Source organism: Physcomitrium patens, chromosome 20 (genome assembly GCF_059467195.1).
Source record: "Physcomitrium patens ecotype Gransden chromosome 20, ASM5946719v1, whole genome shotgun sequence".
Taxonomy (NCBI): Eukaryota; Viridiplantae; Streptophyta; class Bryopsida; order Funariales; family Funariaceae; genus Physcomitrium; species Physcomitrium patens.
Genome location: NC_143429.1, coordinates 10,129,879 through 10,143,899, shown reverse-complemented (window position 1 = coordinate 10,143,899; position 14,021 = coordinate 10,129,879). Strand labels below are relative to the sequence as shown.

General features: G+C 38.5%; 2 protein-coding genes across 2 annotated transcripts; both read left to right on the top strand.

The window, feature by feature from the left end:
- Positions 1-337: 337 nt before the first annotated feature.
- Positions 338-2,269, top strand: LOC112273080 (small ribosomal subunit protein bS20c). Its single transcript, XM_024501442.3, has 3 exons — positions 338-673; positions 1,452-1,627; positions 1,775-2,269. Exons 1-3 carry the CDS (start codon positions 367-369, stop codon positions 2,027-2,029), a joined length of 738 nt encoding a protein of 245 aa, XP_024357210.1. The 5' UTR covers positions 338-366; the 3' UTR covers positions 2,030-2,269.
- A 1,942-nt stretch (positions 2,270-4,211) lies between these two features.
- LOC112273596 (ATP-dependent 6-phosphofructokinase 5, chloroplastic) lies at positions 4,212-9,380 on the top strand. The gene is made up of 13 exons (XM_024502537.3): positions 4,212-4,984; positions 5,174-5,264; positions 5,476-5,549; positions 5,918-6,029; positions 6,156-6,251; positions 6,410-6,511; positions 6,738-6,812; positions 6,989-7,129; positions 7,260-7,376; positions 7,694-7,798; positions 8,243-8,326; positions 8,550-8,678; positions 8,848-9,380. The coding sequence occupies exons 1-13, from the start codon at positions 4,644-4,646 to the stop codon at positions 9,013-9,015; spliced, it is 1,635 nt and encodes a 544-aa protein (XP_024358305.1). The 5' UTR covers positions 4,212-4,643; the 3' UTR covers positions 9,016-9,380.
- The last annotated feature ends 4,641 nt before the right edge of the window (positions 9,381-14,021 follow it).

Sequence of the window (14,021 nt, the reverse complement as noted above, 5' to 3'; positions counted from 1 at the left end):
TGTACAAAATTACACATTCGCAGTCAGGTGTTGGGGAACAAAAGTAAGAATTCTGTGGAAATCTGGGGCCCTTCATCCTTGCACCGCAACTGTGATCAGATTGCGATGTGGTGTTTGCTTTGGTTTCTTTACTTCGAAGCTATCGCATAGGATGACGCTACGTAAAAGCTGTTTTGCAAAGACCCACATGGTTACCCTTCGTTGTAAAATGTTTTAATTCAGGATGTTGAAATTCCGTGTGAATAATGAACTTTTTTGTTCATCGTCGCTTATCATTCGCATGATCAACTTATGTCAAACCAGGAAAGTTGATAGCTGTTATCTTTTAGTCCAGTCTTGTCTGGAATACACACACAACTGTTTAAGATGAACGTAGAATTTACCTTAAGCTTCATCCACCATGCGGCGGGTGATGAGAATAGGACTGATGGTCTTGTTGCTGGGACTGCCTGTCCTTGCCAACGCCCAGTTGTTGTAGAAGCCAATTTGAAGGCATTCTTTGGGGCTGAAAGAAAGAAGGCTGCTTCTGGAGCAGTGGCGATGGCTATTGCGGGCGGGACCTGTTGCAGGGCCGCACTTGGGTCACTGGTCGTGGCAACGCCCTCGAACTTCTGGCCACCGCAGCGTTGCTCCGTAGTCCTGCAGTCTACATTTGTGGGCTCGTGTTTGCTGAGTAAGTGTGTGTGTGTGGTTTTGCTGTCTATCTTGTGGTGGATGAATGGAGTTGGGGTTATGTTTATGTGCAGCCTGGAGGCTCTTCTAGGAATTGCAGAATTGTTTCTTTGATTGGCAGGATGTGGGAATTTCTGTGAATTTGACGCATTTCTTTCACTACTTCGATTTCTTCTTCTTCGTCTTCGTCGTCCTTTTTTTCCTTATTCTTGAATTTTTCCATTTTGGTTTTTTTTTTCTTTTTGTGAAACTCTGTTTTTATAGATAAAAATCTGCGCTATGAACTGTAAGTTTATGAAGGGCCGTCTTTAAATCTCGAACAATGGTGACAAAGGGATGTTTTGTACGTGTGTTTGGAATTCGTTTAAATTTGCGTTTCTGCTTTGGAACGTCATTGCGGGACTCTGCAAATTCTTTCTATCGGTTGATCTGCAGCATGTCCTTATTCCTGACTAATCTAATAGTTGAAATTTTATGGGTGTTTTGTGAGAAGGATGGATGTTTCTCTCTATAATTCGGGATTTTAAGCTTATCGTGATTAATGAGGATTTAGTGCCTTGACAGTTTGAGGACCTTATTACACTATTTGGTTATAAGTCAAATGTAATGCAAAATTGCGCATAGCTCTTTATCTAGACACACGCATTGCTATTCTCAGTTTTAACATACTAACACATCCATTTCGAATAGGTGCAATTGTGCAGTCTTTTTACGCCTCTACCTCTACCAATTGCATTTTTAATGTGAATGAAATCCCCACAACCACTTATTTCTTGCAGGTGGAGGATGCAACAACTTGGTCATAGGGCCAGTGGCAAGAAGGTCAGTACTGGTGAGAGCTGCAGCAGCTCCTACCAAAAAACCTGACCAAGCTGCCAAGCGAGCCCGTCAAAGTGAAAAGAGACGTGTCTACCACAAGTCCAAGAAGTCTGAGATTTCCACTCGCATGAAAAAGGTTGCTTCTCTTTATTCATCCTTCATTTCGTACTTAAGCCCCGCCATTTTAATAACTTTTTCCCGATTTGCATGATAGAGAATTGGTCGTTCTATCTAGTAGAGATTTGTTACCTTGTCTTACTATCACACCGATGGGACTTTTTAGGTCTTTGTGGCTTTGGATGTCTTGAAGAAGAAGACGGATGCCTCAGAAGAAGACTTCAAGCATGTTGAGAAGCTCATCAGTGAGGCTTTTAAAATCATTGATAAGGCAGCGCAGGTGAGTTCTATTCACGTGAACAAGGCAGGGCATCAGAAGTCTCGCTTGTCTAGGGCTAAGAGGACTGTGTTGATTCAGTTGGGAATGTATACTCCCACATCAGCCTCTTCCGCACCCAGTGCCCCCACATCATCAGCATAGGTGTCCATTCATTCGACGAGTTTCCCTCTACAGATTGTGTTTTCTTCCATCCTTGAACGACAACAGTGTATAGGGTGTTCTTTGATCATTACGAAAGCAGACAAGTGAGGAGCCCCATCGGTGATGTGCTATGGCTTTAGATAGGTTAAGTTAAGACGAAGGTCTTCGTTTGGAGGCTGTTTTGAGGAAGATGTTTACCTGAGAAACGTGAAATCTTAATTGTTGTTCAATTTTGTTGGATCTCTGATGTGAGCCACCTTCAATTGATACTCACATTCAAGCAAGAGACGTGCTTTAAATTTGCTCACTTTCCTCATGTTAAATAAAAATTGTTCCTCATATCGCGAACCTAATTGAATAATGCAGTGAGCAACACAGGCACAGGCTTTAATCTTTCATACACATCAGTTTAAGGTTTCACATGGTACCAAGGAAATTCAAATTCAAATATAAGTAATGTCTCTATGGATCTTCACAATTTCGACATCTTCGCAATAGGAAACAGTCTCAACAGTAGAGTTGCTGACTGTTGAGAGAATGGGCGAATGAGATGGCTCAAATTAGGTCATTGGAGTGGAGGTTTGGGAGTACTGATGGAGCTCCACACTGTAGATTGCACATGTTATAGAATGCTAGAATGGATGAGATGTTGAGAAGTGAATCATGCCAATATGGACTGCGGATCAGGGACTATGATGTAGGTTAATTAGGTTAGGAGATTGATGTAACTGATTGAAGCCTGCAGGACTCAAACCTCCATTGCTAAGAATTGGCATTCAGTAAGCAACAACTTTAAATCTGTGCAAAACCCAGGGAACTTTTAAGAGAATACCTAGAAAATTGTAAATTTTTAATTAAATGCAATCAAACAGACATATATCTTTTAGATTTGGAGCAACTTCACAAGGAAAGACGTTAGAAAGTATGTGTTCTTTTCTCAATATTACAATATTGATATAAATATTACACATCCTTTTATTTGAAGAAGTTGATGTAAAGTTGTGGACAATCAAACATGACAGTGATTGGGAATAACATGGTGACATACTCCCCTCAAAAATGATGTTTCTTTAAACAGACATAATTTCCATAAGTTTATTTAAATATAAAAGTAGACACTTTATTGATATTTACATAACATATAGAAAATAAAAATAGTAGTTGTTTGTATCATTAAAAGCTTCAATGAATAAAATTTATAACCTTTGCAAATATTTTAAAAGAAATAAAATAAAATGAAATAAAACAATTTACAAAATTTTGTTTTCTTTTAATCCTGTAAAGTCTATTTGTGGCTTAGCAGTACTATCCCAGGACTTGAATTGAATTTCATATCTAATTTTAGGCAAGTTATTTTATATAGTTCAAAAATTATAATTTTGCCATATTGTAACTTGGTTTATTCTTGTTTGTTTGTAGAATGATGCAATAACTTTGACTAAGAATTGTAAGTATATTATTTTTCATTTAGATGTATAATTTTAAAATTGATTTCCTTTTTCTCTTTTTTTTTTTTTTTTTTTTTCTGCTTACTTTGAAAAATTGAACAAAAAAAATTATTGAAATGCAAATCATGACAAATAGACAACACATAATTTTATTAAATTAATATAAAGCATATATGATGCAACAATTTGAATCTTCAAATTTGATGCCAAACCAAATTAATCACATCATTATTTTGGTGTGCTTGCATCAGCAATTCATAATGTTTGACCATAATATTTTCCAAAGAAAGAAAAAGAAAGAAAGAAAAAAAAATAAAAAATAAAAAATAAACTTTTATTCCAAAAAACAGATGTTTGTAATAAAAGTTTGATAATGACATAGGTAAAACATATTTACAAATACAACGTATGAACAAGTTTCAAATTCCTAACAGGTAGTATTAAATCACACACTACAAAACCAGAAACTATTAAAAACTAAGAAATACAGATACAATAATCTTTTAAAGAATGCAAAATACTCACACCACAAATATTATTTCCAGCCTGACCTGGCTGGGGCACATGTAATTTATCATTTACTGCAATAGAGTTTCCTCCATTTGTTCCAATAATATATATATATATATATATAATCTCCACCATTACTTTGTCAATAACTTTGAAAAACAAAACCGCGATCTCGCCTCTTGAAAGGGAGGGGGGAGCACTAGAACGGACCTGGAAAGAGTCCCCCCACTTTTAACGAGATTCTTGTTGTCAATGTGTCTCTGCCAACCATATTCCTTCGAAGGGGGGAGCTCGAGGCAGTTGCCAGCGATGACTGTATTAGGTTTAGTGATTCCAGATCGATTTGGTTTGGAATTGTTGACAAACAAGTGCTTGTGGGGGCCGAGTAGTTGTATGATCAGCTCGTTTGTTCGGGTTGAGATTTTGTGCTCTTGGGCTTCATGGTATTCGATGCGATTGAGTATCCGAACTGGGTCGTGGTGAATTGTTGATCCGTTCGATTTTTTTACTAGGTCTACGGTTGTAGTTTGATTGCGTAAGACGAGATTTGCTGCAGTGGTCTTTCCCGATCGGCCTCTGTGTGGATCTGGAATTGTTCTGCAGGGTTTAGCGGTGAGAGGTTGTGTCGTCGAGCTGATATTCACTTCGCTGTGTTGATGATGGCGGGTGTCGGTGTGATGCCGATTCGGGTGGACGGAAATGCTACGAAGTCCCTGGAGTCCGCTTTCTTGTCGCCTAAAATACCTGTAAGCTCTTCGTCGAGCAAGCTGCTCTTGGGGTGCTACAAGGGCCGTTTGCCGGATGTGTCTTTGGTACAGAAAAGAAGTAGCGATTTTGGGAACAACCGACTTACAGTCAGGAATTCCATAAGCGTCGACAAACGAGGGGTATCCTCAAAGATAAGCGATGAAGATTATGCGGAGAATTTCAGGCCACCTCACATTACTGACGTATTCGATATTCCTGCTCGTCCTTCTACTTTTTGTGCTAAAACCAGGTGAATGTCAATCCTCTTTTGCATGCTCTGCGCATGAGTTTCTCAATGTGGGATTTGTGGAATTTCTCAGCTGAAGTTAACACTGCATTTTTGCAACACTTTGGTCGGAAGCCTAAACCTATCCCTTGTAGTTGGATTTATCACCAGTCTGGTGAGAAAAGTTCTGAATTTTTGCTGTGCTGGATGTAGTCTTCCCTTGCCAGAAGGCCGGCAGGTGAACCGCTGGAGCACCAATCTTGGTAAAATGTTTGTCCACGAAGACGACCGTGTACTTCTCAAGGTACCAATTTGGACGATGTCGTTGGTGTTGCTTAACTTTGGCAATGCCATTGGCGAACGAAAAGTTTGTTATTCGAGTGTAACCTTGGTGGATTTTCTTTTTAAAGAGAATTCAAACCCTGAAGAAAATGTTTATTTTAGTGCCTCATGTGTTTATATCTCTAGAGCTTGAATTGCATGAATTTTCTGAGCCTGGAAATGGTTGTGAACAGACGATAAAATATGCTTCACCAACTTCAGCTGGAGCCGAATGTATGGATGGGGAATGCCGTTTCCAACATCAATGGTAAGCAATCTAATTACTACATAAAGGAAAGAGATTCAAACTCTCGAAGTTCCGTTCGCAATATAATATTCTTATTACATCTGCATCTGAATAGAGCAAGACAACTACTGATAGTTTGCTCAATCCTTACAATTTAGGCAACCAATGGTCATCAGTGGATTCTTGCTTAGATTATGACGAGATCATATATGAATAAAGGTCCTCTTGCAGTTTTGTAATCGGAGATTTTTCACCATGCTTTTCGCCTTTCAATTCTACCAATTGAGCTACTCACGGATTCCTTACCACATTGAGTTTCTGTTTGTCATGACCTTCATGTTGAAATCGGATAAACAGTTCCCAATAATTCTGTCGTTTTCTCTGTGAAGGGTTGCAAGGGCGGGACCTCGGTCAAAAATCTTCTTCGATCCGGCAGAGGTTAATGCAGCCATCGTGACTTGTGGAGGACTTTGTCCTGGCCTCAATGATGTCATTCGTCAGGTGTGTGCTCTACGTACCTTTTGACCGTGGTTGTGAACATCTGCATATGGATTTCACAGACTTTAGCGGCCTCGGTGTTATGGGATCCTCACAATTTTAAATACTTCTGTCATGAAATTGCTGCAGATCGTCTTGACATTGGATTGCTATGGCGTTGAGAATATTCGAGGAATAAGCAATGGCTACCGAGGTTTTTTCGAAGAAAATCTTCATGACATTCCTGTTCGTTCCATCACCCTACCCATGTCGCTCAACATCCGCAGAGAATCGGGCAAAGACTGGCAACGTTATTTGAATGATATGAAACAGATAACCTTAGTTTAATTTCTTCCTTACGAATGTAAACTTAAGCTGAACTAATGGTGGCTTTTGAGTTGCAGTTGTCAAGGAAAATAGTGCAAAACATTCATCTTGAAGGAGGGAGTCTGCTGGGGGTGTCTCGTGGAGGATCTAAAACTTCTGACATTGTGGATAGCATAGAGGTAAGTTCGGCTGCTCCTAAGCTGCTATTTACTGCTCCCTTATAATTTATTTGATTTTATTTGAATTGTACACACCAGATTAGTGTGTATAGAGGATTCTAAAGCTACACCAATACTCATTCATATTCATTAGCTTTCCTAATGCATGTATGTACCTGGTTACATGAGTGCCATCCATTCCAATTTCAAGAATTTTTAGTTCACCCTTGAACGTTTGTATTTGCAGAGGAAGGGTATCAACATGTTATTTGTTCTTGGAGGGAATGGGACGCATGCAGGTGCACTCGCCATTCATAACGAGGTCAAATCTTTTCTTACCTCTCGTCCCCGAACATTGTCCTTTGATACATAGGTTAATCTAGGCCAGATTGATGCATCAATGGTGGATGATGAGAAGCATACTTTAGTTCAGAAGACCGTAGTATTTCAACACTATACAAATTCTGAGTGATTAATGCTGGCCCGTGCTATTTTCAGTGTCATAAACGAGGAAGGAAGGTCGTCGTAGTGGGGGTTCCTAAGACGATCGATAATGATATCCTGCTCATGGACAGGACTTTTGGATTTGATACAGCTGTAGAAGAAGCCCAAAAAGCTATTAATGCCGCGTACATTGAGGTATATCTTTTTCGGTTAGCTCTTTGGATGTGCTGTTAAATAATTTTAAATGAAATAAACCTGGTGTTGTGCGTGAGCATATGTGACATTCACGCTGCACCTTTGTGTAATAAGTAACTCTGTCATGCAGGCGACTAGTGCTTACAATGGCGTTGGCATCGTTAAGTTGATGGGAAGGCAGAGTGGATTTATTGCCATGCACGCGTCTTTGGCAAGTGGTCAGGTCGATGTCTGCTTGATACCTGAGGTAGAATTCCTGTCCAATATCGATTCTGTGCTCTTTTAAGCATTTCACTACAATTTCTTGTTCCTTGAACAGTTGACGTGGTGGCTTCCTACTGTGATAACTTTCTTAGGCGGCAGATCTCTGCCGTGTGCAGCGTCGGTTTAACATGGAACATTGTATATCGATGTTCTTGATTGTATTCAATTTTGCATGATTTTGGATATTTGGTTTCAGCTGGTGAAATCCTGTATATTTTATATATAATAATTCAAATTTTGCAACTAGATTGTGGGGTAAAGACAGAAATTCTGTTTATAACGAAGTTATGAAACCTGTAGGTAAAATTTACTGTGGACGGACCAGAGGGAATGTTGCAGCACGTTCAATATTTACTCGAAACTAAAGGTCGCGCTATCATTTGTGTAGCTGAGGGTGCCGGCCAGGTTAGTTGTTCTCGACCTCTTGTTCTCACTTTATCGAGTTCAATCTACCATCTAATTGCTGACTGACAACCATCTAGTTCGTAATTTACGGTCAGAAAGAGTTAAGACTTGTGTTTGCAGAGGTTGCATGTTGCTTAACCAGGAGCACGTATTGGGCTGTAGTTTCCAATACGCTCTCCTTTGATTTTTGTCGAATGGTTTGTGTAAGCTTGCTATATTATTGCGAGTTATCTTCTTTCGCAACTTAGAAATTCGATTCTGTTTTCCTGCGCTTTTGATGAACCTGCTTGCATAGTCATGGCTGCGGCTTTGATTTAACCACCGTCGAAACTCTTCCACAAAGCCTTGAAGTAGTCCGAGTCCCCAATACATTTCATCATATTTTACAATTGTTAAGCAAAATACTGCTGTAAGATATGTTCACGTGCATTAGTATGCCCGCAGGATTTGATGGCAAACCTATCAAATAGCACTGATGCCTCTGGAAACCCAGTCCTGGGAGACATAGGCGTTCACCTTACAAAAGAGGTTAGAACTCCACCTTTTTTGATCCCTTCTTGTCTGTCATGCTTTCGTCGTGTTTAATTCAACATTTACAACGCAAGGATCAGGGTAATCACTGATTAGGTCTAGTTGTTACATTTTTTGTTGTAAGCGTTCGGTCACTGAGATCACCGAAGTAGAAATTAGTGTCTGTTTACTTGAGAGGATTTCCACTCATTCATGTATCCTGCGATATTTCGCACTGCAGGTAAAAAACCATTTTAAAAATATTGGAGTAGCAGCGGATGTGAAGTACATCGATCCTACGTACATGATCCGAGCCTGTCGAGCTAATGCTTCTGACCGAATCTTGTGTGCTGTACTTGGGCAGAACGCGGTATGTCTTCTCTCTGGGACAGACATAGGTCAATACAAAATATCTATCATACATAACATATGTTCTGTTATTCATCTGTAGGAATCACGATTCGTCGACAAGTTCAATTCTCTTCTACAGGGTTTCTGATTTGAATCTTTCCGTTTTTTGGAAACTGCTTTGTATACAGGTGCATGCTGGTTTTGCTGGATTCACCGGTGTTACTGTTGGAATCGCAAACAATCATTATGTTCTATTACCCATCCCAGAGGTGATTGCCTACGCAAGAAACGTGGATCCCAACAGCCGAATGTGGCACAGGTGTCTTACATCCACCGGCCAGCCTGATTTCGTGTGAAGGTGAAGACAACAGAATTATTTCTGATACAATACTCTCTGCATGTCCACTTTGTCCCTCTCAGTACTGCTAATAACAATCCAGATAGACTTTTGCAAACCCATGGAGCCAATTACTCGTTGCTGAGATAGTGACACGTGACATTAAATGACAGTACCCAGTTTTAGTTTCTCCATGCTCCAGATAACTCATATAAGAAAGCGTGGGAGGGTATGTTTGATATATCCTATGGTGATACAGTGGTTAAGTTTCGGTGACAATATACAGGAACTGTCTTTGCTAAGCTTGTTGCTGTGATCATAGAAACAAGGACTTCGTTGTGGAGGTTGACATGGTTTTTGAAGCCTATCTCCCATTTGGCGACACTTAACTGCATCCCATTCTTTGCCTGTTGCATTTTGTGCTGTGGACATGGGTCTCTGGTGTGGAATTGGTTTTCTAATGGGCTGGGAATGGGCCACTTTCGGGACGATGAATGCTTTTAATGAAAATTCTTTCTTCAGCATCTCATTCTTTCTTATCATTTAATTATTTTTTAAACAATAATTAATTTTAACCATCCAATCGGTTCTTAATTTTCTAAGTTCTATAAATGAGAACACAGCATAGAAAAATATGGGTACTGAACGCAAGGTGACAGTTGTAGTTGTGTATTTGAAATTAATATCTACATAAAACTGCCACATGGTGGACCTTGTTTGTAGGTTGAAGTACAGTCAAAGCGTGTCCTGGTCAAATGCATACTAATTTATAAAATCTTTTAGGAAGAAAAATATAAAACTTTGGTTGTGGTATGTTTTCAATACTAATTTGGCTTTGAAAAAGTAGTCTGGTGCTATTTTGTATGTATTATTGAAGCATCTGAGACGTCCAGTTGTTCTCTTCTACTGATAAAAATCAGACCAATCTATTTAAAATTATGCTTTAAGGCACTCTTAAAATTAAGTAGCTTTGGGTTTGCAATTGTAGTTGAAATCAAGTTGTGTCATATTAGGTGAAGACAAGTAAAACTAGATCCATGGATTCCTTTTAAAATTAAAAAAAAAAAATGGCTTACTTTATCCATGCATCAATTAATTGCAATAATCGGCAAGTTTTTAATTAAATATTAAAATGTACTAATGCATAAAACCATATTTAAATGAAAAAAAAAAAAAAAAAAAAAACGATGTTGTATTCATGAAAACATAGATGGCATGTAGATTTTCCCTTGTTTTGAGCAATGTATTCAACTAATAGTGACTAAAGCAGTGATAAATGAAAGCATATATGTGTCAATTAGTTGCAACATCACATAATCAGAATTCCAAGGGAGCATTAACTTTCCTAGAAAACCAATTATGCTGGGCAAGTATTGTGATTTGTGTCAATGTTCTGAATACTTGTATGGGTTCATTTAAAACTAAGTTTGTTATATTCCAACTTATTTGGCAGAATATATTGATGAGTTTCTGTAGTTAAAAAGTTGGAACACTTTTATAACAAACAAATGAATGCCCCATTCTTTCAAACATTTGATACAAAAAAAGGGTAAATTTCAAGTTGATGAACATTGTTTTGAATTGTGTTTAAATAAATGGAAGTGTAAACAAATGCATTTACTATGTAATAGGAATGAAAAATGTCCATGAAAAGCAAGAATTGGACAAATGTATGTATCATGGTTAGATAAGTAACACTTCATAACAGTGGACTAAAAAATAAAAACAAACCAACAAACCAACAAAAAAAAAAAAAAAAAAAAAAAAAAAATCTTACTAGCCAGTATCCATGACTCACACCCCTTTAAACTGTACAAAACTCCTCAGAAATAGCACACAAAGCTACCCACCCAGTCAAATTATTATGGGCAAGGGCTTTTCTGGGCATCCCCTTGAGAACTGTGAAACCTAAGACCATTTGCCTCACCCCATCATTCTTTAAGTTTACTTTCCCCTTTCTGCCCTTCCTCTATTTCTTCTATTATTCCTTGTTCCCTTGGAATGGAAGCATCACTAACTACTTCAACTGCAGATTATCAGAAGCATCTTGACCAATCCAGGTTGGAGAAAGGGTTATTTTCAGAGCTTAGGAAAATGTGTAAGGAATTGTGGCACCACTTCAGGTAGCATGTGATGGCATTGTGTAATAAATGCTCTCTGGAAGATTACATTGAAACTTCCTTCCTTCTCTGTATCTCCAGTTATGGATGCTTTTCTTTGCATGGATGCAGACCTAAGGGTTGTATTTTTAACATATCTACTCTGGCATCATCTTTCAGAGTGGCATGTGGAGCTTTACTTTCCCTTCCTTAAGTGATAAGGTTGTTGTTGTGTATGGTGCATGATCATACCAAATAATAGCACAGAGTCTGCCTTTCTCTGATGCATTAATTATTCTCAATCTGTAAATGATGTTGAGGTGAACACTTGTGTTGCCAGGTTTGTTTTTCAATTGACTTTGTCAAGATATTGTGACCCACAAACAGTATTCAGAAGGTCTATTTTCACCCAATTAATATCAAGGCAATTTGGTAGGGATGACATATGTAAATGGGATGTGTACCAAGTGCATGTACATTTGGCCTACCAAAGTCAAAGACCCAGGTAGGGCAACAAAGAGGGCAATAATTGGTAGGGTGGCTGATGGGCATTGTTCTCCTGTGGAATGTGCTGACCACTCCAAATGGCAAGCACTCGTGGAATGAAGAATATGCCTCCTATTGCATGATGGTGATGAGCACACAATTAGCCATTATGAGAGGCCTAAAAGAACACATCTTTGTCTTATGCACTTAAGTGCATTGTTTTGGTATATATAGAACAGTAGATGTATATTTATAAGATATATGAATTGGTTCATAGTTACTTATATACAGGAAGTGACACTGCATCTCTCCCATGGAGACAGTAGGAGGGTTCTCCCCTCCAGCATGCCCCCATATACTTCCAAGTAGAAGGAAAAGGGCAAAGCCTTGAAACCAGGATATGCTCAGAAAGGGCACTTTTGGGGAACAAGGAAGGTTTTGGAGGGATCCCCAGGAGGCCCCTTGAGATTGGGCAGGCGTGGAGGTCCCACTTGCAGCTGGAGAATCAACATGTGTGAGTGCAGACAAGGGCATAGAATAGTTGCCTCTTTGATAGCAGGAAGAAAAGCTGTGAAGAGGGAGGGAGAGAGTTGGCAGAGGGCCACTTGGCAGGGGGCTGGATGTGCAAATATCACTGTAGATAGGATGTGGAGGAGACGTGGCATTCTGTTGACTTGGAAGTTTCCCCCCATTGTCCAGTTTCTGCATAAAGAAGATGGGACATTTCTGAAGGGGAATCAGAAGATACAAGACAAAATTGCCCGAAAAAGCTAAACCAGTTGCCCTTGTGCATACACATAGGCTCAATGTGAGACAGACAGAGTCCATTACTTCTCTCTTCTTAGACCTTATCCAATGGAATAACTGTGCATTGCATGCTTTTTTACTATCCTCATTTTTTGTGTTTTCTCACTCTTTACCCACTTTCAGGTTCCTGTGCACCTCTTGATGACTTCCAAGAGCTGCTTCATGCTTGACTTAGGTCTTGATTCCTCTTAATCCTGGTCATCCTCCTGGTTATCTTCCTCCTCCTCCTCCTCCTGCTGCATTTGGAAAAGCCTACTGGACAATTCTCATCCTCAATTCAAGTGTGGGAACACGTACCCATTTGTCCACCTCATTTCATTGTTGTTTGGCACATGGGTTGACCACTCCCACAGGGATGAGACATAGCTGGCAAACTGCTGAGCTGGAAGCATGCAACTCCATCTCCCCTTATCAAACTGCATCAAAGCAAAGAAAGAAAAACAAACAAGACTGTGGAAGTGCAGTTCCTTGAAACTCACTGACACCATGTGGCACATGTTGGGAGAATAAGACAAAGGAGGTGGAAAAGAGGGAATGAGCATGTGGGGTAATGGTTACAACACATGTGGATCAAGAGGAGCTTACCACATTGGCCTCTCTTCTGAAGCCTACTGGGGATTATGACCAACCCTCTTTGTTAACCCCCTGCCTGTCCCTTGCTTACTCTACATTGTGGTTAACATGCTGCACAAACTTTACTAACACATGATATATTTGTAAATGGTGTAAGTGTTCATTCATTCCTTATTTCTATAAATACAGAGGGAAATACTAAATGGACCCAAGTAAATCTTAAATTGATTCATTTTATTTATTTTTATTTTATTGTCATATCTTCATCATTCCACCCATTTGCTTTTCTCTAAAATGTCTTTCTCCTTAGTCAGGTCACAAAAAAAAGCAACCAATTTCACTCATTATGTACATATTAGACACACTTGTTATAACCGCAGATGAGAAAAACAACATCAAAGATGCAAATTTGAAGGATTAATGAGAGAGGGTGACATTCTTAAGATTGGTGAAGAATACATGGTGTGAAACAAGACAACAACAAAATTAGATTTAAAATTTAGAGGGGTCCAATATATATATATATATATATATACACACTTCAAATTTAATATTCCTCTATATATGTATACTTTACAATGAAGAAGAATTGTTGATTTGTTCTGTAAAGTTTTTTCTTTAAAAAACAAATGTTTAGAGTTTTTTTTTTTTTTTTTTTTTTTTTTTCTTAATTTTTTTCTCTATAATTTTGAGTACTTCACAAGTGTTTCTATGTTATTTATGAATAAAGGAATACACCACCACACAAGGATCATAGCTTGTATACATAAATCACATGTTTGAAGCTTAATGACAAGGATTTAGTGACAAGGATAAGATAAGAAACATGTCAATTTCAACTTTGTTGAAAAATAGAAAATAGAAAATAGAAAAGAAAAAATATCATATATATATATATATATATATTCTTAAAATATGTGGAAATATCAAGAATATCCATGTATTCTTGATAATAGCAAATTTACCCCTCACTTTTGTGATAATTGCAAATCTACCTTTGGATGTGATAAGTTATAATCATCTTATTTTTAGCTAGATTTGTGGCCTAATTGGGTGCCAC

Excerpts from the sequence above, each read along its gene's own strand:
- LOC112273080 (XM_024501442.3), top strand. The coding sequence starts at position 367 with ATGAACGTAGAATTTACCTTAAGCTTCATCCACCATGCGGCGGGTGAT. Across the intron at positions 674-1,451 it reads TGTGGGCTCGTGTTTGCTGA|GTGGAGGATGCAACAACTTG; the intron begins GTAAGTGTGTGT and ends TATTTCTTGCAG. Across the intron at positions 1,628-1,774 it reads TTTCCACTCGCATGAAAAAG|GTCTTTGTGGCTTTGGATGT; the intron begins GTTGCTTCTCTT and ends GGGACTTTTTAG.
- LOC112273596 (XM_024502537.3), top strand. The coding sequence starts at position 4,644 with ATGATGGCGGGTGTCGGTGTGATGCCGATTCGGGTGGACGGAAATGCT. Across the intron at positions 6,252-6,409 it reads AAAATCTTCATGACATTCCT|TTGTCAAGGAAAATAGTGCA; the intron begins GTTCGTTCCATC and ends TTTGAGTTGCAG. Across the intron at positions 7,130-7,259 it reads TTAATGCCGCGTACATTGAG|GCGACTAGTGCTTACAATGG; the intron begins GTATATCTTTTT and ends TCTGTCATGCAG.